This window comes from Ornithorhynchus anatinus, chromosome 14 (assembly GCF_004115215.2).
Source record: "Ornithorhynchus anatinus isolate Pmale09 chromosome 14, mOrnAna1.pri.v4, whole genome shotgun sequence".
NCBI classification, from domain to species: domain Eukaryota; kingdom Metazoa; phylum Chordata; class Mammalia; order Monotremata; family Ornithorhynchidae; genus Ornithorhynchus; species Ornithorhynchus anatinus.
Window position 1 is genome coordinate 51,360,977 of NC_041741.1, and position 26,769 is coordinate 51,387,745.

Here is a 26,769-nt window from a genome sequence, read left to right on the forward strand (position 1 = left end):
GAGAAGAGAGAGTCGGGGGGGGGGGCGGCGGTTGGATGGTTCGCGCTGGGTCACCGGGGGAGAGGCGGGGGGTGTAGGATCGTCCGAGTCGGGTCCCCGAAGGAGTCGGAGATGGAAAGGGAAGAATCGGAGGCGTCGGACGGTCGCCGATGGGTTCCTGGGGAAGAGACGGGGTGTCGGATGTCCGTTCTGGGTCGCCCGGGGAGAGTCGGGGGTCTGGGATGGTCCCTGCCGGGTCACGGGCTGAGAGGGACGGAGAGGAAAGGGTCAGGGGTGTCGGATGGCCCGTTCTTAGGGAAGAGGATGGGGGTCCGGGGGCCCCGCTGCAGACCGAGTGCCGGGCCCGGTGGACCGCGGACCTGAGCGAGGAGTGGCGCCACTTATGTTCTCCTCTTGACCAGCTCACGGCAGATCCGAACGATCGCGTCGCTGACTCGCGATCCGCTGCGGGCGCACGGATATCGTCCAAGGGACGGCCCTCCCCGACGCCGGTGCCGCCGGCCTCGTCTCACTTTCTTCCTCGTGCCGAGGACGAACAAAGAGGTGGATCGTTTCCGGCCGACGGAGGTGCGGGTAGAGTGCCGGCCACCGGGTCCGACGGGGCTCGGCTCAAAATTCAATTTCCGCCTAGATCTCCAGCGAGACCAAGTCCAGAAACCCGTAAAGGTGACCGGTCCCCGATTCCGCGGTTGTTGCGCTAACGCCCCGATCGACATTTCGGAGTAACGTCTGGGCAACGGCCCACCCTGCGGGATCGCACCGACGCGATGGACGCGTCAGTCCGGGCGCCCGTCGAGGCCACCCGTCGAGTCGGTGGCGGGAGGATTTTCCCTTCGTCCCAGATCTTTCCAAATCCGCCTGCCTCCTCGGCATCATCGGTGGCATTTGTGGAGCGCTCACCCTGTGCGGAGCCCTGTACTAAGCGCTTGGGAGAGTCATTCTTCAATCGTATTTACCGAGCGCTTACTCCGCGCAGAGCACCTCACTACGCGCTTGGGAAAGTCCCACACGGCGGCTGGCGGAGCCACCCCCCCACCCACGACGCGGTGAGGTTAAGTGGAGAGAGGTCGGGCCCGGGGGTCGGAAGGCCCTGAGTTCTAATCCCGACCCCACCACACGCCTGCTGTGACCTCGGGCAAGTCATTTCCCTCTGGGCCTCGATCCCCTCAGCCGTAAAACGGGGATTAAGACCGGGAACCCCACGTGGGGACGCCACGCGTCCAACCCGACCGACGGGTATCCACTCCGGGGCTCGGACCGGTGCTCGGCACACGACGAGTGCTTTACGAGCACCGTTATCATCAACAGGCTCGCCGTCGAGAGATTCTCCTTGCCCCGGGAGGCCAAATCCAGAGGGCCGGCATGAACGGGGAAGGTGGGGGGCGGAGGCGGGGGGAGACTCCGGTCCTCCAAGCCCGAGGACGCGGACAGGAAGACACTCGAGGCTCCCGGTGCAAATAATACCACATCCCTTTGTGGTTTCCAAGAGAACGGTGCGGGCCGCACCGTCAGAACCCTGGACAGCAGTCGGAGGGCCAGGTGCCGATTAGGTTTTCTCCGGGAGGACCGAGCACGGGCCCCCGGTCTCCTCGCAATGGCCTCCCCCGACCCCGACGACCACTCACGACCCGAACAGGCTTTGGCGGGGGGAGGTGCGCGCCCGGGCCGCCGAACAAATAGTCATCTTAACGGGAGCTCTTCGAAGGCTGTCTCGATCAGCCTCGGGGACGCGCCGACGGGGCCGAGGCGTAGAGACGGGCGGCAGGGCCCGAGGACCGCGCCTCGAGAACCCCTTCTCCGAACACACCCACTCATCACGCTGAAGAACCACACGCCGCGCTCGCCGGTCGCTTTGAGGATGGGGCGGACAAAAACCCAATCCGAGGGCTTTGTCTGTGAATCCTTGAAAGCGATAAAATGGTCGCCGGACTTGAGGCAGCCTCTTTACAAATTCAATGATGCCGGCTCTTTTTTTCTTTCTCCCCCCCCCCCTCGCTGATTAGGGCGCTGTTTTAATCCGCTGGCACGTAAAGCAAGTTTCCCGGACGCTGGTGGGGGTGGGAGGGGTGCGGGGCGGGGGGGGGGAGAGACAGGGGAGCTGTTGCGTCTCCCAAGGATTAATCTATCAGGGAGAATCAAAGCCAGACACAATACGGTAATCGGCGTGTTTTCACGGTGGAGGTCCCGCGTGTCGTATTTAGAAAACACAGAACGATGACTCCCTTCTGATTTTCCACAAAACTCCCTTCTCTCGATCTGTGTTTGTTATTATACGGCCTTTGCTTCTGTGTGAGCGTCTGTATGCGTGCGAGTGTGTGTGCGTGTGTGTGTGTGTGTGTATTCCATTGGTGAGCTCGCAACCACCGAAGGGGAAAAAAGTGTCTATTTCAAACTCGTTAATAGGAAAAGAAGTCCTCCCCCACGCTGGGTTTTCTTCAACCCCACTCTGACCTGGGCTGGTTATGGGCGGGGGGTGGATTTTTAACTCTCTGTGTCCCAGGCGCGAGAGGCGATTCTTGGCCTTTTCATGTTTTTGCCAGAAGCGGAAGAATTCCCGGAAACGTTTTTTAAAAAAAATGTTAGCGCCGTGCACCCTCAGCAACAGGGGACCCCGGGGGGGGGGGGGGGGGGGGGGGGGCCTGGGCGGTTGCGGTTTACGCATCCGCCTTCACATTCCGAAGCCCTTCTCTCTTGCCCAAGGATATTCCTAAATGGAATCGAAGCGGGGCTCTGACTTCACGGCGGGAAGGGGTTCCTTCTCGTCCCTTAAAGCCTTCCTTCCAGATCCTTTTCAAATCAGGGCCCGCCTTTGGTGGGGCAAGTTATTCAGACAAGACACTTGGGGTTCAGACTACTTGGGCGCGCTTGGCTTTCTTCTCGACAGAATCGAATGGGCAAGAGTGAATATTGTAGGGTTCCGGTGTTCATAAAATCTCACCGCGTTCTTCCTCACTAAATTCCTCACCTCCTCCTTCATCCGTTAAGTCGGCTTCACGACCGCCGTCGTTCTGGACCCGGCTTATTTCGGGAAACCTTTGGGTTCCAGTGTCCCGATTCTCGCCTGCTGATTCCGTCGCTGTCAGCAGATAGATCAATGGCATTTACCGAGCGCCTACCGTTTGCGGAGGGCCGTACCGAGCGCTCGGGAGAGTACAACAGCTGGCGGACGGGTGCACCGCTCACTACGTGCTTATAACCCGCTGCCGTCCACTAATTCCGTCGGGTCGCGTTCTCCCAAGCCCTCCGGAGAGCGCTCCGCACGCTCATTCGTTGGATGGCATTTACTGAGCACTCACTGTGTGCAAAGCTCCGTATCGAGTGCTTGGGAGAGCAGTACAGTGCCTGGCACGCAGTAGGCACCTAACAGATGCCATCATCATTATTATTAATGAAAAAGTGCTCAATTGAGATGGATTTTCCTGAGGCCGAAATTCAGGTCAGGAGTTCAGGATTCGGGGGAATCCCGTGTGTCTTGTCCATTTGCCCACCCCTGCTCTGCGTGCCGAGTGTGGCTGAGGGCTGTTCGGTTCTGGAGTCTGGGAGTCCAGGGGACCCTCCTCCCAAGGACTGGCAGAAGCGCCCCAGACGGTCACAGAGAAACCCTCCGATCGAGGCGGAACCGGATTCCTCCTGGGGATACGTGTCAGTCGGCCAGTCGCATCTACCGAGCGCTTACAGTGGGCGGATGAGGGTACAAAGCGCCGGGGAGAGTACAAAAGGACGACAGACAGACACACTCCCCGCCCACAACGAGGGGGACGCCGACATCGATATAAATGAATACGATTACGGATACGGACAGAAGAGCCGTGGGGTCGAAAGGGGGACGAACAAAGGGAGCAAGTCAGGGCGGCGCAGAAGGGAGCGGGAGAAGAGGCAAGGAGGGCCTGGTCAGGGAAGGCCTCTCGGAGGAGATGGGTCTCCGATAAGGCTTTGAAGGGGGAAGAGTGATCGCCCGTCGGATACGAGGAGGGAGGGCGTTCCGGGCCAGAGGCGGGACGTGGGTCAGGGGTCGGCAGCGAGAACCCCCCCCCGGGGAGACCACGGGGCCTTCCCGGGGGTAGGCAAACCTGGGGATGAGTCCGATGAGGGGAGGCCACCTGCTGACTCCCCCGCCGAGAGGCTGGGGCCGGCTCCTACTCTATAAGCTGGCTCCGGAGGAGGAAGGGTTACTCGCATCCTCGCATCCGACAGACGACGACTCTCTCCACCTTCCGAGCCTCACTGGAAGTCCATCTCCCCCAAGAGACCTTCCCCGACTAAGCCCTCATCTCCTCTTCTCCCTCTTTCTTCTGCATCACCCTGACTGGCTCCCTTTATTCATCCCCCCTCCCAGACCCGCAGCACTCGTGTCCCTCATCGTACCTTATTTATTTTTATTCTTGTCCGTCTCCCCCTCTAGACCGTAAGCCCACTGCGGGCAGGGAAAGCGTCCGTCGACTGTTCTACTGTCCTCCCCCTAGCCGCTCGGTCCAGTGCTCCGCACACAGTAAGCGCTCAATGAACAGACTAACTGAAGACACCTGCCGACTCTCCCGCCCAGAGGCTCCGCAAGCCGGTCCGGGCCGGGGAAGGGTTTCCTCGGGCCGGACCGGGAGGAGACGGGCCGGTTTTCCCCGGGCCCCCGCCTCCCTCCCGGGGAGTGGGGCTCCGCGACCCTCGCGCCCGGCACCCCCCGGACGGAGAGGCGAGGCCACCTCCTCTTTCACCTCTCTCCGGTTCACTGACCGGACTCGAGTTCGGTCAATGCTTCGGAAAGGCAGAGAGGCCGAAGAGCAACGGCTTGAATTAACCACAGTGAGAAAGTGCTTCTCCAACCGCACGCCGGGCTTCTGAATCCCCCCGCCCCCGTTCCCCCAACCCCGGCCGAGGAAGAAAGGAAAGGGGGCCGAGGCGCGGTCCGGAGGGACCACGACGGAGACCCGGCCCTTCCACGGAAGACTTTACTCTCGCCGGCCGCGACGGCCGCGGCGCCCCGTCTCCGTTCACCGTCTGCCCGGAGAGGACGCTGCAGGACCCGGATTGGTAAGAGACTTTTAATCTGTGGAAGAAGGGACTCTCGAGCCCCTCCCGTCCCGCTCGTTCCATCTGGGTTTGGCTTTATCTCACCGGAGAACAAACGCCCGTGAATCTGAATTGGGGGGAGATCTCTGAATGCATCCCGCGGCCGCCGCTGCGCCTCTCCAAACCGGCGTCTCATTCCAGCTGTGTTCGGGGGTTTCCGTTCACTGAAATGACAACCGCCCCCCCCCACAACCGAAGAAAACCAGTTACCGCCATCGAGGCAGGTCTGCATCGATCCCGTCGATCGACGGCACTTACTGAGCACCGACTACGGGCAGAGCGCTGTACTAAAGCGCTTGGGCGAGACCGTCGCGACGGAATCGGCGGGCTCGTTCACTGCCCGTAACCAGCTTACGGTCTGGAGGGGGAGACAGGCGCTAACATAAATCAGAATACGCAATTTAATCTGAAATACCGTTAGCATTATGGCATCCGTTGATCGCTTACTATGTGCGGAGCGCTGCATTAAGTGCTCGGGAGACTATGACGACGACAGACGACAAGCTTACGGTTTAGAGGGGGAGAAAGACATCGATAAAAAACCAAATACTATAGACCATACAATTCGATTCGAAATATCACTCTTAGTATCACTGTGGCATTTGTTAGACTCTTACTTTGCGCTGAGCACCGTTCTAAGAGCCGGGGTAGGTACCGGTTAATCAAGTTGGACACAGTCCCTGTCCTGCATGGGGCTCACAGTCGAAGTAGGAGGGGGAAGGGATATTTAATCCCCATTTTACAGATGAGGGAACTGAGACGCAGAGAAGTGACGTGACTTGCCCTAGGTGACCCGGCGGATACGCGGCGGAGTCGGAATTAGAACGCAGTTCCCCGGGCTCTCGGGCCTGCGGCCTTTCCACGAGGCCACGCCGCTTCATCTCTGGCAACTAAGCTGAACGACACGTTGGCTTAGCGGACAGGGCACGGGCCTAGGGGGTCAGACGGACCTGGGTTTTGATCCCAGCTCTGCCGCTTGCCTGCTGGGCGAGTCACTTCCCTTCCCTGTACCTCGGTTCCCCCACCTGCATAATGGGAATTAAAACTGTGAGCCCCAAGGGGGACGGGTATCTACCCCAGAGCTTACTACAGTACCTGGCACAGAGTAAGTGCTTAACAAATACCTTAAAGAGAGGGGGGCAATCAAACCGAGGCCCGATGCAGAATCACTCCGGGGTGGGATCATTTTTTCCTTCCCAAAAGTAACTTCTCTTTCTTGGGATCCAGCTAACCCTGAAAAACTGTACATTCCATTAAGCATCTTGGATATTCCGCTTAATATTTTTATTTGCCCCCCCCTTGAAGAGTGTAAGTTCCTTGTGGGCAGGGGATACGCTGCTTCTCTGCTCTGAATTCTCAAGCAGTCAGTACGGTGCACTGCATCAGAAGGCTACTCAACAAACCCTATTATTCGTTCAGTCGCATTTATCGAGCGCTTACTATGTGCGGAGCACTGTACTAAGCGCTTGGAACGTACAGTCCGGCAACAGATGGAGACGCTCCCTGCCCAATGACTGCTACTTCTGTTACTCAGCCTCCTTGGCCTTTCTAACACCTCTGATTTTTCTCTCTCATCCAGGATTGTTAAAAAGCCACGCAATTTACAGTCAGTTTGTTCTCGACGTTATGGCTTCCACAGAGAAACCCTCAGGACGAACAGGGAGATGCCTAATCGTAATCGCGATAATCACGACATTTACTAAGCAAGTGCTACGTGCTAGAGACAAGGAGACTGGATAGCGTCCCACATGAGGTTCGTGACCTATCCTATCCCTGTTCCATGCATGAGGAAGGGGAGGCCCAGAGAGGTTAGGTGACTCGCTCGAGATCACACGGTAAGCCCGTGGTGGAGCTGGCACTCGAACCTGGGTCTCTTGACTCCCAGTCTTCTGCTCTTTTCACTAGGCAACACCGTGAAGGCCCACCTCCTCTCCGACCGAGCCCTCCTTTCTTCTTCTCTCACTCCCTTCTGCGTCACCCTGACTCGCTTCCCTTACTCGTCGCCCCTCCCGGCCCCTCAGCGTTTACGTCCAGCGTGGCTCGGTGGAAAGAGCCCGGGCGCGGGAGTCAGGCGGCGTGGGTTCTAATCCCGACTCTGCCACTTTGGGCAAGTCACTTCTCTGTGCCTCGGCGACCTCATCTGTGAAACGGGGATCAAGACTGCGAGCCCCAAGTGGGACGACCCGATAACCCTGTAGCTCGGCACACAGTAAGCACTTAAATACCACGGTTATTATCATGTCCAGATCTGTCATTTATTTACGTTGATATCTGTCCACCCCTCTGGACCGTAAGCTCGTCGTGGCCAGGGAATGTGTCCGTTTACCGTTACGCCGTACTTTCCCAAGCCCTCAGCACAGTGCTCGCAGGAAACGCTCAGTACGTTCAGTCGACTGACCGACCCCCCCACAGGCCTCCGTACAAGCCACTTCTTTTGGAAACGAGGGGAACGACCTCGACCGGCGCTACGTGTTCTGAGCGCTGCGTGTGGAGCACCGTCCCGACAGCACGGGACAGCCCACGGTGAGTAAGCGGACCCGCCCCCTGCCCCGGGGGAGCTGACGGTCAAGTGTCCCACCGCGGCCGCCGGCCCCCGGCTCCTCACCGGTTCGGGGGTCCCCGTCCCGTGCGGTGCTCCGCAGTGTCAGTCTGCCGTCTCGTTCCTCCACGCTCAGCCCCGCGCTCCTGAGCAGGGCCGGGTCGGCCAAGCCCCGCCGCTCCATTCTGGCTATGAACTCCTGGTTTCGACCGTTGCGCTCCGTCAGATTTCGGATGGCGAAGATGGCCCACTGGCTCAGGACTGGCAGGCAGAGTTAAGGGAGTTCCCGCAAAGGGATCGTTCCACGAGAGAAAGTCGAAAGACGGGAAATTTCGGGAAGGATGAGGGGTCGGGGGCACGCGGCGGGGATGCGTATACGTGGAGAACGTGTTCCGGGATCGGTGGGAAGGTCCGCTGACCGGGGCAGCGGGGAGGGTTGGGATGGGGCTGGCTCCGGCTTAGGGAATAACAATCACCGTGGTTTTCGTTAAGAGCTCACTACGTGCCAAACCCCCGAACTGAAGGCCGGGGTAGATACGCGTTCGTCGGGACCTACACGCGGCTCACACGCCATCACGGTCAAGTAGACGGAGGTCGGGTATTGAATACCCGCTCTGCAGATGAGGGAGCTGAGGTTCAGAAACCTTAAATGACTTGGCCCGAAGTCACGCGTCGGGCAGAGCCGGGCTCAGAACCCAGGTCCTCTGACTCCCAGGCCCGGCCTCCTTCCCCTAAGACACGCGGCCACCCCAGGCGGTGGGGAGAATTTGAACGGGGCTGCCTCTGGTTTACGGCAGGGAGGGCCGAGAGGAAGTGTAAGAGAAGGCCTAGTGGAAGGAGCACTGTCCTGCGAGTCAGAAGGACCTGGGCTCCAATCCCGGCTCTGCCACTTGTCTGTTGTGGGTCCTGGGCCAAGTCTCTTCACTTCTCTGGGTTCCCGTTACCTCATCTGTAAAATGAAGATTGAGACTGTGAGCCCCGTGTGGGACGGGGACTGTGTCCAACCTGATTAGCCTGCGCCTACTCCAGCGCTCAGTACAGCGCCCGCCACGCAGTGAGCGCTTCGCAAATACCGCGACAAGAAGTCACTGAACTGCTCTGTGCCCGTTTCTTCATTTGCAGAACGGGGATCGACTCCTCCTCCGCCCGTGAGCCCCAGGTGGGACGGGGTCCGTGTCCGCCCCGACGATCTCCTATCTACCCCCGAGCTTAGTATGGGGCTTGGCTCCGAGTAAGTACTTACGGCACAAAGAAACAAACGACCCGAGCGCATGTGAATAAGCAAGGGTTCGAGAGGGTTGAAAGAGGATAGGGATAAATTCCCGAGGGCTCGGGAGACCAGAACGGTGTCCAAATTGCTCATCTCTACCCGACCCGGTGCTTAGCCCAGGGTAGGTAAAAGCTTCTTCTGAGCAGCGGACGCGTCCACCGGCTCCGTTCTATCGAACTCTCCCAAACGCTCAGTTCAGTGCTCCGCACGCAGTAACGTTAAATAAATACCACTGACTGACCGATTGGATTCATCTACATTAACGTCCGTCTCCCCGCCTAGACCGTGAGCACCCTGTGGGCAGAGAACACGTCTGCCGACTGATATATCGGCCTCTCCCAAGCGCTCAGTACGGTGCTCCGCACGTAGCAGGCGCTCAGGAACTGTCCCGATCGATCGGTGAGTGGAGCCGAAGCGATTCGGCTCAAGGGTTGGGGGTGGGTGGGGGCGGGCCGGGGTCCCTATCGGTGTTGCCGAGAATCGATCCGGTCGGCGGAGAGGGCGTTTCCGCCTCCCCGCCGCCGCCGCCGTCGGGACCAACGGCTTTTTAACCGGAACACGATTCCCGACTCCGAGAAGACCCCGACGTCGACAGGATCCCTCCGAGCCCTCCGCCGGCACGGCGCGAAGAGACGGATTCCAAATTGCGTCTCCTGCCGGCCGGCGGCCCTCCGGGCGCCGCCTATTTGCCGCATGTCATTTCACGTCTGGAAGAACCTCCCCTAACCTCCCCCGGTTTTTAGGTGGGACCCGGGCAGGGCGGGACCCGGGATCCCGGGGGGCAGGGGCTGGGGAGGCGGGGGAGGGGAGGGAGAGTTGCTGCAAGCGCGAGAGGGCAAGGCCTCGTGGAAGCGGGCAGACCGGCCGGGGTCCCCGGCCTCACCATCCGCCGGCGTCGAGCTGGGGCTCCGACCGCCGGCGAGGGGGACGAGGGGGTCGTTCGGAGAGGTTTTATTCCGGCTGACGCCTCTGGCCCAGGGAAACATCCGGGGATTCGAACCGCGATCCCGATCCCCTCTTCCTGCGGAATCGGAGGCTCGTTCGTGCTGGATCGATCGATCCATCAACCAAGATTGAGTTTGGCCCCGTGAGACCCGTCGGGGCGGCGCGCCGGACGGAACGATAATAGTAAAGATAACGACTGAGGTGTCCGTTGAGCACCCGCTATGTGCCGGGCACCGTACCAAGTGCTGGGATAGACATAAGTAAATCGGGTCGGACGCAGTCCCCGTCCCACGTGAGGGGCTCACAGTCTTGATCTATCTTTAAATTACATACTATCAGCTACTTAGTCATATTAATGTCTGTCTCCCCCTCTAGACCGCGAGCTCGTTACGGGCAGGGGACGCGTCTTCTAATTCTGGTGAATCTGTACTCTCCCAAGCACCTGGTACGGAGCTCCGCCCACGGTAAGCGCTCGATAATTACGACCGATCCATCGATCCCCATTTTACAGATGAGGGGACCGAGGCACGGCGAAGCGAAGTGACCTCCCCGAGGTCACACAGCAGGCGAGCGGCAGAGCCGGGATCGGGATCCCGGTCCCTCTGGCTGCCAGGCCCGGGCTCTACCCGCTAGGCCACGCCGCCGCCCTAACGAATGCCGCGGTTCGGGCGGCTCGAGGCGGAGAGCGGAGAGACGCGACTCGGGCCGGCAGCGTGGAAGTGGGGGGGATTCTCCCCTTCCGGCCTCGCCCCCGCCCCGAAGACCATCGGCTCCTCGCAGGCGGGGGACGGGCCGACCGACTCTGTCCAACCGTCCTCTCCCCGGCACGTAATACGGCGCTCCGCGCACGTTCGGCCCTCCGCAAATGCCACCTATCGACGGACCGACTGATTCCGCATCTCGGTGGGCAGAGGCGGGCTTGAGCGTCACGGGAGATGAAAGTGAGAGCCGGCCGACATCCGCCTTGCCCTCCTGTCCTCTCTCTAAAGAGACAGAGAGAGGGAAAGGGGCTGAGCCAGAGAGAAAATTAAACATGTTCTAAAGTCTCTAATCCTCCCAACACTTGAAGTACCTTATTGTATCCCGGGCTTTAGAAAGCGAGCTTCTAAAGTTGCCATAGAGACCGCAGAGAGAGGCGAGAGCCTTCTGCGTTGAAAGGAGACGGCGGGCCTCGGCGGGGGGGGGGGGGGGGAGACAGATGGGATTTGGCCAGAGGACCTCCCCACCCAACGGCCCCGGTCGAACGAACCAGCGTTATGTGCTGAAATGCAAAGGGAGACCGGGTCGCTGTGCCCCTGTGCGTCCACGTCCCGGGGTGCGAAAGGGAATAAAGGTCGTGGCCTCCGTTGGGCGCTCACTATGTGTCAAGCACCGTGCCGGGCGCCGGGGTAGACAGAAACCGGTCGGGGGACGCTCGGTCCCCGCCGGGCCCCCCCGTCATCCCCGAGCATTTCCCGGAGCGAGTACGGGCGGCCGGAAGGCCGTTCCGAAGGGGTCGGCTCCGCCGGGCCCGAGACGCGGCCCTGTCGGCCGGCGCCGTTCCGGGGACCCGAGCGGAATTTTTATAAAGAACTTCGGGGCCGGGTCGACTTCACAAAGAGCGCTGTGGCAGCTCGTCGCGGGTAAGGAAACAATAACGGTATTCATCGGTGACGAGAAGCAGCGCGGCCTAGCGGGAAGGGCCCGGGCCTGGGGAGCCGGAGGACCCGGCTACTCATCCCAGCTCCGCCACCTGTCTGCTGTGGGACTCGGGACGGTCGGTCGGTCGGTCGATCGTGAGCCCGTCACCGGGCGGGGATGGTCTCCATCTGTTGCCGAACTGTACTTCCCGAGCGCTTGGTACAGTGCTCCGCACCTAGTAAGCGCTCGGTAAATACTACCGAACGGACACATCGGTGGTGTTCACCGAGCGCTTACTAGGTGCGGAGCACTGTACTCGGCGCTGGGCGAGGACAATCGAACAGTATGACAGACGACAATCCCTGCTGACAACGAGCTCGGAGTCTAGACTTCACTTCTCCGGGCCTCTGCTTCCTCCTCTGTAAAATGGGGATTCCACCATACTCTCTACCTGGACCGGGCGCCCCATGAGGAACGGGGACTATGATCCTGCTCCGGTGCGTAGAACAGTGCTTGGTACGTAGTGAAGTGCTTAACAGACGCCATTTAAAAAAAAAAAAAAAAAAGAGATCCCGAGCTCCCGCGTGACAGAGAGACCGAGGCTTAGAGACGCGAAGCGACTTGCCCGAGGCCAGGCGGCAGGCTCGGCGGCGGAGCCAGGATCGGAACCCAAGGCCTCTGACTCCCGGGGCCGGCATCCTTCCGTCAGGCCGCGCCGCTTCCCGTCAGCCTCCTCTCTCCCAACCGAGTCTCGCGGGCCACCGGCCGGGTCCGATTCCCAATCCATCGAGCAGGACGTCGGCCCGTGGGCCGAGAGAGTGTCCCCCCCCGGAGCCGTTCCGGATGGCGCCGGGGGCCGATGGGCTCCGAACTCCCGCGGGCGGCTTCTCTTCCGGCCCTCGCTCCTCCGAATCGCCAGTTTACCTGGATCTGATTTCCTTCTGCCTTCGGGAGGGTCTGGGGTTTGAAGGTCACCCCGGGCTCCTGCTGTTATTTTGCCGCTTCCTTCTGTCCGGAACGGAACGTTGGCGGAAACGAAAACCGACCGCCGGCCCCCTGGCTTCCCCCCGGTGATTGTGTCTCACCCGACCGCCTCCGCTCACGAGAGGATTTGGAAAGGAAAGGGAAGGTGGTGGTGAAGCAGAGAAGCAGCGTGTCCTAGTGGAAAGAGCCCGGGCCCGGCGCTCGGAGGACCTGGATTCTGCTCCCGGCTCCGCCGTCCGTCTGCGGTGTGACCTTGGATGAGTCACATTTCTCGATGTGACCTTGGGCACGTCACTTCATTTCTCAGTGCCCGATTCCTCTTTCCCCTTCTACTTGGACTGTGAGCCCCAGGCGGGCAGAGCCTTTTTTTTTTTAAAAAAGAATAACGTCGGCATTTGTTAAGCGCTTACTCTGTGCAGAGCACCGTTCTAAGCGCCGGGGTAGATACGGGGTCCTCGGGTCGCCCCACGCGAGGCTCACGGTTAACCCCCATTTTACAGATGAGGTCACTGAGGCACAGAGAAGTCAAGCGACTCGCCCACGGTCACGCAGCCGACAAGCGGCAGGGCCGGCAGTCGAACCCGTGACCCGTGACTCCCAAGCCCGGGCTCCTTCCACTGAGCCACGCTGCTTACTACGTCCCGGGCACCGCACTCGAGTGCCGGGGTGGATACAGGCTAATCAGGTTGGCCACAGTCCACGTCCCACATGGAGCTCACGGTCTTCATCCCCAATTCACGGATGAAGCAGATGAGGCAAAGGAGTGAGGTGACTTGTCCAAAGTCACAGAGCAGACGAGTGGTGGATCCGGGATTAGAACCCGGGTCCTTCCGACTCCCGGGCCCTTGCTCTCTCCACTAGGCCGCCAGGCCGCTTCTCTCTACCTTGTATCGACGGCAGCGTTGAATCCAGCGCCCGTGGCCGCTGGGCAGGCTTGGAAAGCGGAGGGCCAAGCTGCGCTCACAGAGAAGCCCTCGCGGGTCGCCCTTTCTCCACACGGAGCTCCTAGTCGAAAGGGGAGAGGGAACAGCGAATCCCCATTTTACAGAGGAGAAGACTGGGGAAGCGACTCGCCCGCGGCCCGCCGCGGGCAAGTTGGCAGAGCCGGGGGTTAGAATCCGGGCTCTGCTCGCTCCCAATCGATCGATCAATCAACGGTATTTACTGAACACTTAGTGCAGAGCACTGTACTAAGGGCTCGGGAGAGTACGTTACGGCCTCGAGCCCTTCCCACTAGGCCACGTTGCTTCGGTGGCCCTGTACTAAGCGCTTGGGAGATACCAACGGAAGCACGAAACCGGCTCCCGGCCCTTAAGGAGTTTCCGTTTTCTAAATGATCACTATTAGTCCTGTTACCGCGACTGTGGTATCTGTCGAGCACTTACTGCGCTCTAAGCGCTGGAGTAGAGGCAATTACGCCAGACACAGTTCCTCTCCCACGTGGGGTTCCCAGTCTAAGTAGGAGGGGGAGAAACACGAATTGAATCCTCATTTTGGACAGCTGAGGAAACCGAGGCGCCGAGAAGCGGAGCGACTCGGCCAAGATCACTCGGCAAGAAAATGGCGGAGCCGGGATCGGAACCCAGAATCCCGGGGTCTTTCCCCTTGGCCACGCCTGAGACGGGGATCGTGTCTAACCCGATCGTCCTGCATCAAACCCGATGCTCGGTACAGTGCTCGGCGCATCCCGAGTGCATGAGAAGTTACAGTTACTACTATCGTCGTTATTATCATCGGCTAAGATGGCGGCAGGAGCCAGAGCCAGACGGAGAGTCAGAGAGAAGCGATGTAAGGTGGCAGGTTTCCGAGTCCGAACCGGAGGAGAAGTTAAGGGGGGGAAACGAGTTTCTTGAAGGGCTCTCGGAAGGCCAGAGGAAGGTGGCGACCGCTTGCTCGCTCCACGCGCCGGAACGTTTGCGGAGCACTTCGGAGCTCCTTGGCGGGAAGGAAAGAAAGAAGGAACCACTGTGGTATCTGTTAAGCGCCTACTACGTGCCCAGCACCGTTCTAAGCGCCGGGGTGGCTACGAGGAAACCGGTCCGTCCCACTTGGGGCTCGCGGTCTTAATCCCCATTTTACAGATGAGGTCACTGAGGCCCAGAGAAGCTAGGCGACTCGCCCAAGGTCACGCAGCAGACAAGCGGCGGAGCGGGGATCGGATGGTCAAAAGCAAAGGAAGCCCTAAGGGGCAGGGCGGCATTTTTTTTTTTTTAAGCTGGTATGTGTAAAGCTTTTACTACGCGTCGGGTCCCGTACTAACCGCTGGGGTAGATAGGAGCTAAGAAGGTTAAAAACAGTCCCTGTCCCCCATGGGACTGGCCATTTCTTATCTCCACCGGTAGGTGTGGGGGCCGGATCCGGGCTCCGCCTCCCCAAATCCCCGAACCTCAACAGTGACGATAATCACAACAGCCGGGGGGCTTCCGAGCGGGTACGAAAAAGACCCCGGATCGATTCCGACCAGTCGGCAACGATTTCTAGGACGTCCGTGAAACGCTCGCTGTGTGCCAGGCACCGTACCAAGCGCCGGGGCGGACCCCAGCTAATCGGGGCAGACGGAGTCCCCGTCCCACACGGGGCTCACGGTCTCGATCCCCATCTGACCGGTAAGGGAACCGAAGCCCGGAGAACAGACCGAGGCTAAGAGGCGGTGCGGTCGCTTGGGGAGGTGACTTGCCCGAGGTCACCCGGCAGGCGAGCGGCGGAGCCCGGATGAGAACCCGGGTCCTTCTGACTCCCGGGCCTAGGCTCTATCCCCTAGACCGCACCACTTCTTAGCCTTGGCCCGTGGGTGGATTTAGAGAGTCTCTTTTCCCTCGCCCGCAGGCTGAATGCCAGCTTCTCCTTGGCACGAGTCACCCTTGGGGCTCTCGGGGTGCCGATTTCCCAATCACGACTCCCTCTTCGACGGAAACCCCTAAATTCGGGAGCGGCTCCGATCCCACTCTGTCGAAAATCGAAGCGGTCGCCCTCTCCGTCCACCGGAACCCTGATAGCTCTCGGCGGCCCGCTCCGCGGGTTTTCGAGCCCCGGGGCCCCCCGTTTGGAGGCCCCCCGCCAACCGAAACAAAATCGCTCGTCGCAGAGAACTAGGCCCACCCGCCCACCTGGCCATTCAACCGGACAAGCCCAGGAGCCAGCTCCCCGGAGAACAGTTCTCTCCGGCCGCTGCTCCTGCAAGAGGAGGAGTACTTTTGAAGTGCTTAATGTATGCGGAGCACTGGACTGGGCGCTTGAGAGGGTACGAGAGACCAATGAACGGACACATTCGCCGTCACCGACGACGGTATATTCTAGAGGGGGAGGCATATGTGAATAGAAAGAAACGAGTGTGCCGCGGGGCTGGGAAGGGGGATGAATAAAGGGAGTCCGTCAGGGCGACGGAGAGGGGAGTGGCCGGGGAGCGGGGAGGAGGAGGCGCCGCCCTCGGCCTTTGGGAGGTGCGAAATGGAGAAGCGGTGACTTCCCCGCCCGCGCCGTAGCCGGGGAGACGGGCGGAAGGATATTGGCCGAGGATTCGCAGGACGTAGGACCGAGTAAAGCGCCGGGGCCGGGAAGGGGTGCGTTCCCAGGGGCGGGGGGCGGCCGGTCCGTCTGGACGACTCGGGGTGCCGTCCGGGCTAGAACGGGAGCGGCCCGAGGACCCGCTGACCTCATCGCGCCGGGTCTTTTCCGAGTGGCCGGTCCCCACGCCACCCCCACGCCCGCCCCCGCTCACGGTGGGCGGCCCGGGGCCAGCGGGCCCGACCGACGGGGCCACGGAGCGGAGGACGGCCGGAACGCCGCGCCCGTCGGCCCGTGGACCCCGACGCGGTCCGGCCGAGGGGCCCTTCCGAGACTCGAGTCTCCGGCCGCGCAGTCGACCAGGTGGCCCGGGCCCAGGCCGCGCAAGGGTCGGGACGGCGCGTGTGCACAGATGACGCCCGGGCTTAGACCACTCGGGGGAACGGGCCGTACACGTGCCCGGACCGCGTACGCGCACAGACCGCCCGCGGGCACGGGCCGCACGGTGAAGAGACGCCCCAGTGACGGGCGTTCACGGGGCGCACGCCCGCAGGCTACTCGTGCGCACACAGAGACCGACGTGAGCAAAGACGATGCACGTCTGCAGACCGCATGGGCACAAGCCACCCACGTGCACGGGCACGTATGCTGTACTATACCGTACTCCCCCAAGTGCTCAGCACGGTACTCTGCACACAGTGAGCGCTACATACGACCGAGTGAACGCACGTGCCCAGACCACCCAGCGCGCACGCACCCATCGACCGTACACACGCGCGGGGCGCTCCCACGTGCAGGCCGGCCACGCACGTGCACAGACGGCCCTCGGTGGTGGTGAATTCAGCGTGACCTAGTGAAAAGAGCCGGGGCCCGGGAGTCGGAAGGACCCGGGTTCTGATCCCGGCTCCGCCGCCCGCCCGTTGCGTGACCTTGGCCGAGTGAGTTCACCTCTCTGCTCCTCCAGTTCCCTCAGCTGCAAAATGGGGATTAAAACCCTCTCCTTCTGACTCGGTCTGCGAGCCCCCCGTGGGACGGAGACCGTGTCCAACCTGATTACCTCGTATCCACTCCAGCGAAATACAGTGGCCGCTTGACAGACGCCACAGACGTTACAAAGGAGGAGGAAAGGTACCTCCCGGGCCCCGAGGCCCCCTCCCCAGATGGCCGCATCCGCCGTGGCGCGGATCGGGGCCCTCCCCGCTCTCGGGGTCGGAGGCGGACGGGGCTCCGGCCCATCCTCGGCCTGAAGGAAAGACTCACTCAGTTCCCCCGCGATGCCCAAGACGAGGCGGAACAAAAAAACCCACATCGAGGATGATGTCCAAAACAGTGATCCGGGGGAAAAAAAAAAAGAGAGAGAAAGAAAGGGGGAGAGGAAGAAAAACATGGAAAATAAAGTTCAGCTGTTTCTGTTTGGAAACGACGACGACGACGACGACAAAGGTCCCTCTTGCCACAGTCAACGGGACAGATAAGAAACTGACCCCGTGGATCGGGGATTCTCCTCTGGCGACTCCTCCCCTGCCCTCATCGTGACCGACGTCGCTTCTCGATCTCGAGGGGGACGGTAGCGTGAGGGGGCGGGGGGATCGGGAGGGTGTCCCCTTCCCGGTCTACACCCCCCAGGCGGCACGATGGGAAAAACTCCCCCCGGATGACGCCCCCCTCCGAGTCCCCCATCGCTGCCGCCGGCCGTGTGATGACGGACTCTGCCCTGGAGCCGACCCCCCCCGGTCGGGTGACCGGGCCACCCGCCGGGCAGGTGCCGGTGGCCCCCCCGAGGGGCAGGCCCGTCTCCGGCCGCCCCCCCCCCCCCCCCCCCCCGCCCCCCGGCCGGCCTCCAATTCCCGGTCCCCAGGGTCCGGGGCCGTGCGGCCTAGCGGAGAGAGCCTGTGCCGGGGAGCCAGGAGAGCGGGGTCCTCTCCCGGCTCCGCCCCGGGCCCGCCGTCGGGGCGGCCCCGGCCGCGTAGGGGCTGAGGTGGCTCGGAGGCGGAGGGGAGAGAGTCCGATCCGGGAAGGCCTCTCAGAGAGGGCGGGGCGTCACGGGGGACCGGAGGCCGGGAAGGGCCGCGGTCCGGCGGATTTGCGCGGAGGGAGTTCCGGGCGGGGGAGTCACGATCATAATGCCGGGGGCATTCATTATACGCCAGGCGCTGTACTACGCGCTGGGGGAGATACAGGATCACTGGGTCCCATGAGGGAGCTCAAAGAGTAGGAAGGAGAGAAACGGGGTTCGAATCCCCAAGGTCGCGCAGCAGACAAACGGAAGAGCCGGGTCGAGAACCCGGGTCCTCTGACTCTCGGGCCCGGCTCCTTTCGCGAGACGGAGTCGCTTCCCGCGTGGGGGTAAGGGGAGGGGGAGTGTGAGAGCGAGGCCGGTGGCCCGGGGCACCCGAGGCTCGTCCAGCTCGCCGCCACCGACCTCTCGCCCACGTCCCGTCTCCAGGCCCGGAACGCCCTCCCTCCTCTCAGCCGACAGACGCTTCCTCTCCCCACCTTTCGAAGCCTTACCGAAGGCCCATCTCCTCCAAGAAGCCTTCCCTGACTGAGCCTTCCTTCCCTCTTCTCCCACTCTTTTCTGCGTCCCCCAATCCGCTCCCTTCATTCCTCCCCGGTCCCAGCCTCACAGCACTCGTGTCCATATCCGTGGGGGTTTTTTTTTAATATCGATGTCTACCTCCCGCTCCAGACCGTGAGCTCACCGCGGGCGGGGAACGTGTCTGTCTACTGGTCTGCCGTCCCGCCCCGTACTAAGTGCTCAACAGACACGAGCGACTGAATGAGCGAGGAGGGCGTCGGGGGCAGCGGGTGAGAGGTCGATCCACCTTCCGGTGGGGAGGCGAAACGGGGAAACCGAAGTGGCCTTCCCGGAGGGGGGACGTTTCCCGGATGACCCGGGAAGGAACCGCACCTCACCCGGAGCGCCGCCTCGGGGAGGAGGGACGGGCCGCGTGACCGGGGCGGACGGGTCCGGGCCCCCGACCGGGTCACGGCCGCTGTCCCCCTCCGCCGGCCAGAGGGAGGCGTCGCCGGCCGGGACCCCGGGGCCGAAGGATACGGGGGTCGTGGTCATCCACGCGGCAGTGGTCCAGGATTAACGGGATCCCGTCCAGCCGGCGGACCTGAAACGACAGAAAGGGAGGTTGGAGCCTTAAAAAGAGGACTCGGACGTACGCGTCAGAGAGGCGGCGCGGCCCAGCGGCTAGATCCCGACCCGGGAGCCGGAGCGCCCGGGTTCTCGGCCCCGCTTTGCCGTGCGTCTGCTGGGTGACCCTTGGGCGGGCCCCTTAACGTCTCTAGCCCTCGGTTCCCTCATCTGCAAAATGGGGATTCGATCCTACTCCCCCCTACTCGGGCCGTGGGCCCCGTGGGGGACGAGGACCGTGTCCGACCTCGACGACTCGTGTCCGCCTCGGCGCCCGGCGCGCGCGCGCGCCTAACAAGTACCAGTACGACGACGGCAATGCCTTTAGATCATAGATTGGAGATCGCTACTCATATCAACGTCCGTCTCCCCCTCTAGACCGTACGCCCGCGGCGGGCCGGGAACCCGTCCGCCGACTCCCTCGTGCCGTGCTCTCCCGGGCGCTCGGTACGGTGCTCTGCACGTAGTAAGCACTCAGAAACTACCACCGATCGATGGATTTGAAAAGAATCCCCTCTCTGCAGTTCTCTGAAGAGTAACGATGACGATAACAACTGTGGCATCTGTTAAGCTCTTCCTACGTGCTAGATAATACGCGCCGTAACAGTGATATGTAATAGCGGCAATGATATTATAGTGAAACCTAACGGTAGACGCCAAACGGTAATAAATACCGTACTAAGCGCTGGGGCAGATATGAGCTCGTCGGGTCCCACCCGGGGCTCACAGTCTGAGCGGGAGGGGGGGACCGGGGATCGAATCGCAGGTGAGGGAACTGAGGTCCGGAGAAGTGAAGTGACTCGCCCGAGGTCACACGGCAGACATCCGGCGGAGTCGGGGTTAGAACCCACGACCTCCCGATTTTCAGGCCCCGGCTCTATCCACCACGCCCCACGGCTTTCTCCCGAGTACAGAGCTCCTCACGCGGGGAGCGTTCGATAAATACCACTGATCCGTCGATTCGCGCACCGGTAACTAAGGGCTTGCCTTCCCCGGGGCATCTACGTACCGAGTCACAAGTCGGAACCGCTCCGACGAACCTGCAGTCAGATCTTTGACCCGATCGGTCAACCCGGTGTACCGAGTGCTTCCTCTGTGCGGAGCACTGTACTGAGCTAGGGACGGCACAAGACAACACGCGGTCGGCCGACACGTCCCGCAGAAGTTTTTATCTGCCGAGGTTTTCCGCCGCTCTCTCGCGTCCATTCGCTCTTTTTCTCCCCTCCCCTCATTCCTGTGAGCCGGAGAGATGCTGGGATTATTACGCCCGATTTCTAGATGAGGAAACTGAGGCCCGGGGAGGCTCGGCAGCGCCGTGCGGAGGTCACAGAGCAGGCCCGGGGGACCCAGTCGGGGGGAAGGGGGTGGGTTCCACGTCCTACCTCTGGCCCGGAGCGCCCCCCCCCCCCCGCCCCTTCTATCCGACAGACCCTCATCCTCTCCCTCTTCCAAGCCTCGCTGAAGGCCCATCTCCTCCTCCGAGAGGCCCTCCCTGACTAAGCCCCCCTTTCCTCTTCTCCCGCTCCCTTCCGCGTCGCCCTCGCGTGCTCTCTTTACCCGCCGCCACCTCCCCGCCCGCCCCCAGCCCCAGAGCCGTTCCGTCAACACCAACCGACGGGATCGATCGAGCGCTTCCCGTGTGCCGAGCACTCTACCGAGAGCTCGGGGGAGTCCGACACCAAGCCCTCGCCTCTACCGACCCCGGCTCCGCTCTACCTCCCTCATCGTCGGAGAAGCGGCGTGGCCCAGTAGACGGAACATGGGCCCGGGAGTCAGAAGGACCCGCGTTCTGGTCTTGGCTCCGCCACCTGTCCGCTGCGTGACCTCGGGCCAGTCGCTTCGCCTCTCTGGGCCTCGGTTCCCTCGTCTGTAAAATGGGGATTAAGGCCGTGAGCCCCACGTGGGACAGGGACCGCGTCCGACCCAGTTGGCTGGCACCCCAGTGTTTAACACGGTACGTGGCCCATGGTAAGCGCTTAAAAGATACGGTTATTATCGTTATTATTACTCTGCCTGGCCCAGGATGATGAAAGCAGAACACGGGGTCCCTGCCCTGCGGGGGCTCACAGTCTTACGGGGTCCTCAGCCAGCCAGTCAGCCCCGGGTGGTTTGTAAAGAGCTGAACCGCAGGGAGGAGGAGGAGGAGGAGGAGGAGGAGGAGGAGAGAGAGCTGGGAACGTCCGCGTCCGGAAGCCGCGCCGGGCAGAGATTAGAGTCGTGGCGTACGGTGGCCATCTTTCCCGCTGACCCGCCGCGGCGGGCGGGATCTCCGTGGACGCCGGGGTGGACGGAGGAGGGACCCACAGGCTAAAGGGTCCGCGCAATCGTGTCTGCTTATTTCGAACGGCATTTGTTAAGTGCTTACTATGTGCCAGTCAGGAATGCAACCCACCACCTCTGACTCCCGGGCCCGTGCCCTATTCCCCTAAAAAATAAACTGTGGTATTTGTTAAGCGCTTACTATGTGCAAAGCACCGTCCTGAGCGCTGGGGGATACGAGGCGATCGGGTCGTCCCACGTGGGGCTCACGGTTTTCATCCCCATTTGACAGACGAGGTGACCGAGGCACAGACGGGTTAAGCGACCGGCCCAAGGTCGCGCAGCTTGACCGGCGGCGGAGCCGGCATTAGAACCCGTGACCTCTGACTCCCAGGCCCGGGCTCTTTCCGCTAAGCCACGCCGCTTCCCTTCCCCGGCACTCAATACGGTGCCCGGAACGTGGTAAATACTTAATAAACACCCCTCCGCCGAAAAAGGCACCGTACCGAGCGTCGGGGCAGATATTAGATCATCGGTCCCGACTCGGTCCCCGGCCCACTCGGGGCTCACGGTCTAAGTAGGAGGGAGAACCGGTACCGAATCCCCATTTTCCAGATGAGGAAACCGGGGCACGGAGAAGTGAAGCGACTCGGCCAGGGTCCCGCGGGAGGCAACCGGACCGTCCCACTCCCGGTCGCACCGCTGACCTCGGGCGAGGAGGGGAGCCGTGGAAATCTGCTATTCGTGGCAAGGGAAACCTCCGGCTCTTGGAAATCCCAGCCGCCTCGCGTGCGCGCCATCCGTCCGCCTCCCTCTTCGAGGAGACTGAGTCACGCTCTGAAAATGGCAATCCCCCGCGTGCCGTCAGTCGGGGAGAATCAAGGGGGACCCGGACACCCGAGGCTCCCCGCCGGATCCGCGGCCCCACCGAGGTTACGTTCTTCCGGAGAGACGCTCCCCGTCCCCGTCCCCCCGCCCCGAGCGGGGTTCCGGAAGCTCCCGCGGAGGCCGGGGTCGCCGGCCGGAACCAAGCAGGAGGGGCCCGGTCACCCGTCCGTTCAAGGGTATCCGTTGAGCGCTCACTACCTGCAGAGAGCGCTGCACCAAGTGCTCGGCACGTACAAATCGGTAACGGAGTCACGGGGGAGGGAGGGCACCGGCCTCGCCCACGTGACACCGGAGGCTCCTCGAGGGCAGGGAGAGGGTGGCTCGGTTCTCCCGCCTTCGCCCAAGCGCTCGGCACGACGCCGCGCGCCCAGCAGGCCGGCGGCTCCTCGGAGGCGGGGATCGCGCCTATCGGCTCTACGGTCTTCCCCCGAGTGCTCGGGGCAGCTCTCTCCACACAGCGGACTCTGGCTCTGCCCCAGGCGGGCCCACCGCGGCCTCACCCACATCCACCCTCTCCTCTCCACCCAGACGGCCCTCGCTCTGACCGAGGCGCTTCCCCTCTCCCGCCTCGATCGCTCCATCGGCCTCCTCGCTGACCTCCCCGCTCCGCTCTCTCCCGACTCCGGGCCGCAGCTCACTCCGCCGCCCGGACCGTTCTTCTACGAAGCCGTCCGGGCCGCGTTCCCCTGCCCCTCGGGGGGCCCCCGGCGGTTGCCCGTCCACCTCCGTATTCCTTCCCGGCCTTCCCGGCCCGAGCTCCCCCTTTCCCCTCCGCTCCCTCCGCTCCCCCTCCCCCTCCCCCTCTCACCTCCCCTGGGCCAAACCCTCTTCTCCCCCCTTTCCCTCTGCTCCTCCCCTTCTCCCTTCCCCTCCCCTCGGCGCCGTACCCGTCCGCTCGACCGTACGTATTCTCATCGCCCCATTCATTCTGATGACGAGACGCACATCGCCTCGAGTCTACTACTTTCTTAACGAGACGTACATCACCTCGATTCTATTCATCGTTATTGTCATCACCTGCCCGTCGTCCCCCGTCCCCCCCACCCCCGATCAGACCGTGAGCCCGTCAGAGGGCGGGGGACCGTCTCTATCCGTTGCCGATCTGTCCGTTCCAAGCGGTCGGTACGGTGCTCTGCGCACAGCGAGCGCTCGGTAAATGCACCACCGAATATTAAACGGAGACTCCTCGCCACCGGCTTTGAAGCATTCAGTCACCTTCCCCACTCCTACTTGGCCTCACCCTTCTCCCGCTGCGGCCCTCTAGACTGTAAACTCGTCACGGGCAAGGAACGTCTCAGTTTACCGTTACGATGATACCGACGACGGCATATCTGTCAAGTGCTTATTAGGCGCCGGGCACCGTCCTGAGGGTTGGGACAGACAGGAGATGACCCAGTCGGATCCGGTCTCCGTCCCGCAGCGGGCTCGCCGTCTCCGGCCCCGTTTTACAGACGAGGGGACCGAGGCCCAGAGGAGCAAAGCGACCCGGCCTGACACGCGACGGACGACGAGCGGCAGGGCCGGGATTAGAGTCCGGGTCCTTCGGACTCCCAAGCCCGCGCTCCGTCGACTAGGCCACGTTGCCCCCGGGTGCTCGGTGCGGCGCCCTGCACGCAGCAAGCGCTCCGGAAATACAATCGAATGAATGAACGAACGCAACCCGACCGCACACCCGGCTCCTCTAACGGCAACCTACTCACCGTACCGCCACCTCGTCTATCTCGCCGCCGACCCCTTGCCCGCTTTCTGCCTCTGGCCTCAAATTCCCTCCTCCTCCACAGCTGACGGGCCACCGCTCTCCTCGCCTTCAAAGACCTCCCGAAATCGCGTCGGCTCCGACAGACCTTCCCCGACTCCGCGCTCGTCCGTCCGCCCACCCGCCCCTCTGCGTCGACCCTGCCCTCGGCCGTGGGACCCCTTCGGGATTTTGACGCTCGCCCCGGCCCCACGGCGCCCACGTCCCCATCCTTAAGTTCTGTCGTGCGTTTTCATGTCCGTCTCCCCGTCCGGACTGTGAGCTCCTTTCCTTGTGGCATCTGAGTGCTCGCTCCGTGCCAGGCACTGAACTGAGCACTAGGGTAACGGCGGTATCCGTTAAGCGCTTACCACGTGCAGGGCGCCGTCCTAAGCGCCGGGGCAGATGCAGGGTAATCGGGTCGCCCCACGTGGAGGCTCGCAGTCTTCACCCCCACTTTACGGATGAGGTGACTGAGGCACAGAGAAGTGAAGTGACTCGCCCACGGTCACACGGCCGTCGAGTGGCCGGGCCGGCATTCGAACCCGTGCCCTCTGACTCCCAAGCCCGGGCTCTTTCCGCTGAGCCACGCCGCTTGTCAAGGGTAGATACAGAGAGGGCTCGCCGTCTCAATCCCCATCTTGCACGGGACCCGCCACCGTGCGGTAATGACGACGATGACGGTACTGGTCAGGCGCCCATCATGTGCCTAGCGCTGTTCTAAGCACTGGGGGTAGACACGAGCTAGTCGGGTTGGACCCAGTCCCCGCCCCCCACGGGGCTCGCTGTCTTCACCCCCGTCTTCCAGATGAAGTAACGGAGGCCCAGAGAAGTGCCCAGCGTCACTCGGCTGACAGGCGGAGGAGCCGGGAATTATATCCGTAATTTACTTATCTGCACTGACGTCTGTCTCCCTCCACTAGACTGTAAGCTCATTAAGGACAGGGAACGGGCCCGCTTACTGGCGTGCCGTGCTCTCCCAAGCGCTCAGTACAGTGCTCTTCGGACAGTAAGCACCCAATCGGGGATCCAACGAGCGAACGGACGCCCAACGCCTCGACTCCCGGGCTCTACCCGCCGGGCCACGCCGCCGCCCCTCGCGGGTGGCGATCGCGTCCACCGACTCTTGTGCCGTCCTCTCCCGGGCGCTTAGTCCAGCGCCCCGCGCCCAGTAAGCGCTCGACGGACGCCGGCGCCGGACGGATCGGCGGCCCGAGGCCGGCCGGGGACCCGGGGCCCGGCTGACCTTCCGTCTCGGGGATCGGGGACCGCTCCCCTCCTCGGGAAGGGGGCGACCCTCCCTCGGGCCCGACGGCGACCGCTATCTCCCCACTGTTCACCGCTCGTATTCTTCCCGGAACCCAGAGGCGTTCTCTGTACCGCACTGGACCCGCAGAAGAACACGTACCGACGGAAACAGCCGAGCCCGTACCCCGAACCGAGGGTGGAGGGACGTGCCCGATGCCATCGCCGCGGAGGAATGTCCCGTTCACAGAGGTTTGCGTTGCACACCCTCCCGACCCCGGCTATGGCAACGACGGCATAACAGAAACCAAACAGAGGGCTTTACGCCGACTGGATGATCTGGATAATTACAGGCTGCGTTACGGGGATCGGAGTTCGATCGCCTCGGATACCCGCGGGGCCGAGGGGCCGGTGGCGGACCCGGCCGCCAGGGAACACGTCACCCCCTTTCCTCCTTCCTCCTGCCTGGAATCCATTCTCCAGCCGGACCCCTCCCCCCCCGGGACCGTAAACCCGTCGGGGGCAGGGATCCTGTCCGCCAACTCCACCGTCCGCTCGCGCCGCAGCCCCGAAGGGCCTGGGTTCCGATCCCGGCTCTGTCGCTCGTCCGCCGCGGGCCTCGGGCTCTAGTCGCTTCACTTCTCCCCGGTCCCCTCCTCCGTAAACTGAGGGAACCGAGGCCCAGAGAAGCGGAGCGGCGCGTCCGAGGTCACGCAGCAGACGAGCGGCAGAGCCGGGACTAGAACCCAGGTCCTCCTGACCCCCGGGCCGTCGGCCGGGCCGCGCCGCCCGGCACACGGTCCACAGACTCGCTCGGCCGGCGGCCTGATCGTGAACTCGGCTTCCCGGGGGAAACGCTCTGCTGGTCCGGGGCCGCCTCCGTACCCGCGTACCCTCGGCTCTCTCCGGACAGGGATCGCCCCTACCGACCCCGCTGCACTGTCCTCTCCCAGGCGCTCGGTGCGGTGCTCTGCACGCGGTAAGCGTCCGATAAATACCGCCGCCGGATGCACCGCCGACGTCAGCGGAAGAGTCCGGGGCTCTCCCCATATTTAAACCACCATCCAGGAGCGTGCCCGAAGGGCACCGTGCGAGCAGGCCCCCCCCCTTACGGGAGATCCTCGCCTGTCGACTGACGTATTTACGGGCGCGTAAGCGGTGCTCGGAAACCCCCCGGGCCTACCGGTGCCCGTTAACCCGGCGTCCGAAGGGATAAAAGGCGGAATTGGCTTTTCGTCGGATGTGCGGTTAACGGCCGAATTCCGAGGCCGGTGTCTCGGTACCACGTGGGATTCGGAAAGGATCGCCGGGACTCGTTAAAACTGAAAAAAAAAAGGGAGCGAGAGAGGAAGCGCCGATCACCGACAAGCGTCTCCGGACTCGCCAAACCAGACGTGCCGTTGGGATCAGTTGACGGGCGGGCTTTACGCGCCCCGGGTTGGTACGAGCGCAGCGCTGCCCGGTGGTTGGGGCCCGGGAGTCGGAAGGATCCGGTCCTAACCCTGGCTCCGCCGCCCGTCTGCCGTGCGACCTCGGGAAGCCGCTTGGTTTCTCTGGGCCTCGGTTCACTC

General features: G+C 62.5%; 1 protein-coding gene across 3 annotated transcripts in view; it reads right to left on the reverse strand.

Moving 5' to 3' along the window:
* Positions 1-5,022: 5,022 nt before the first annotated feature.
* The window catches only part of ATXN10 (ataxin 10), an 85,078-nt gene continuing 63,331 nt past the window's right edge, over positions 5,023-26,769 (reverse strand). For all 3 annotated transcript variants that reach the window (XM_029078896.2, XM_029078895.2, XM_029078894.2), the window contains 3 exons: positions 18,985-19,048; positions 7,670-7,864; positions 5,023-5,228 (listed from right to left, as the gene is read on the reverse strand). In XM_029078896.2, coding sequence (XP_028934729.1) covers positions 5,197-5,228; positions 7,670-7,864; positions 18,985-19,048 — 291 coding nt within the window. In that variant the 3' untranslated portion in view covers positions 5,023-5,196. The remainder of the gene's footprint in view (positions 5,229-7,669; positions 7,865-18,984; positions 19,049-26,769) is intronic.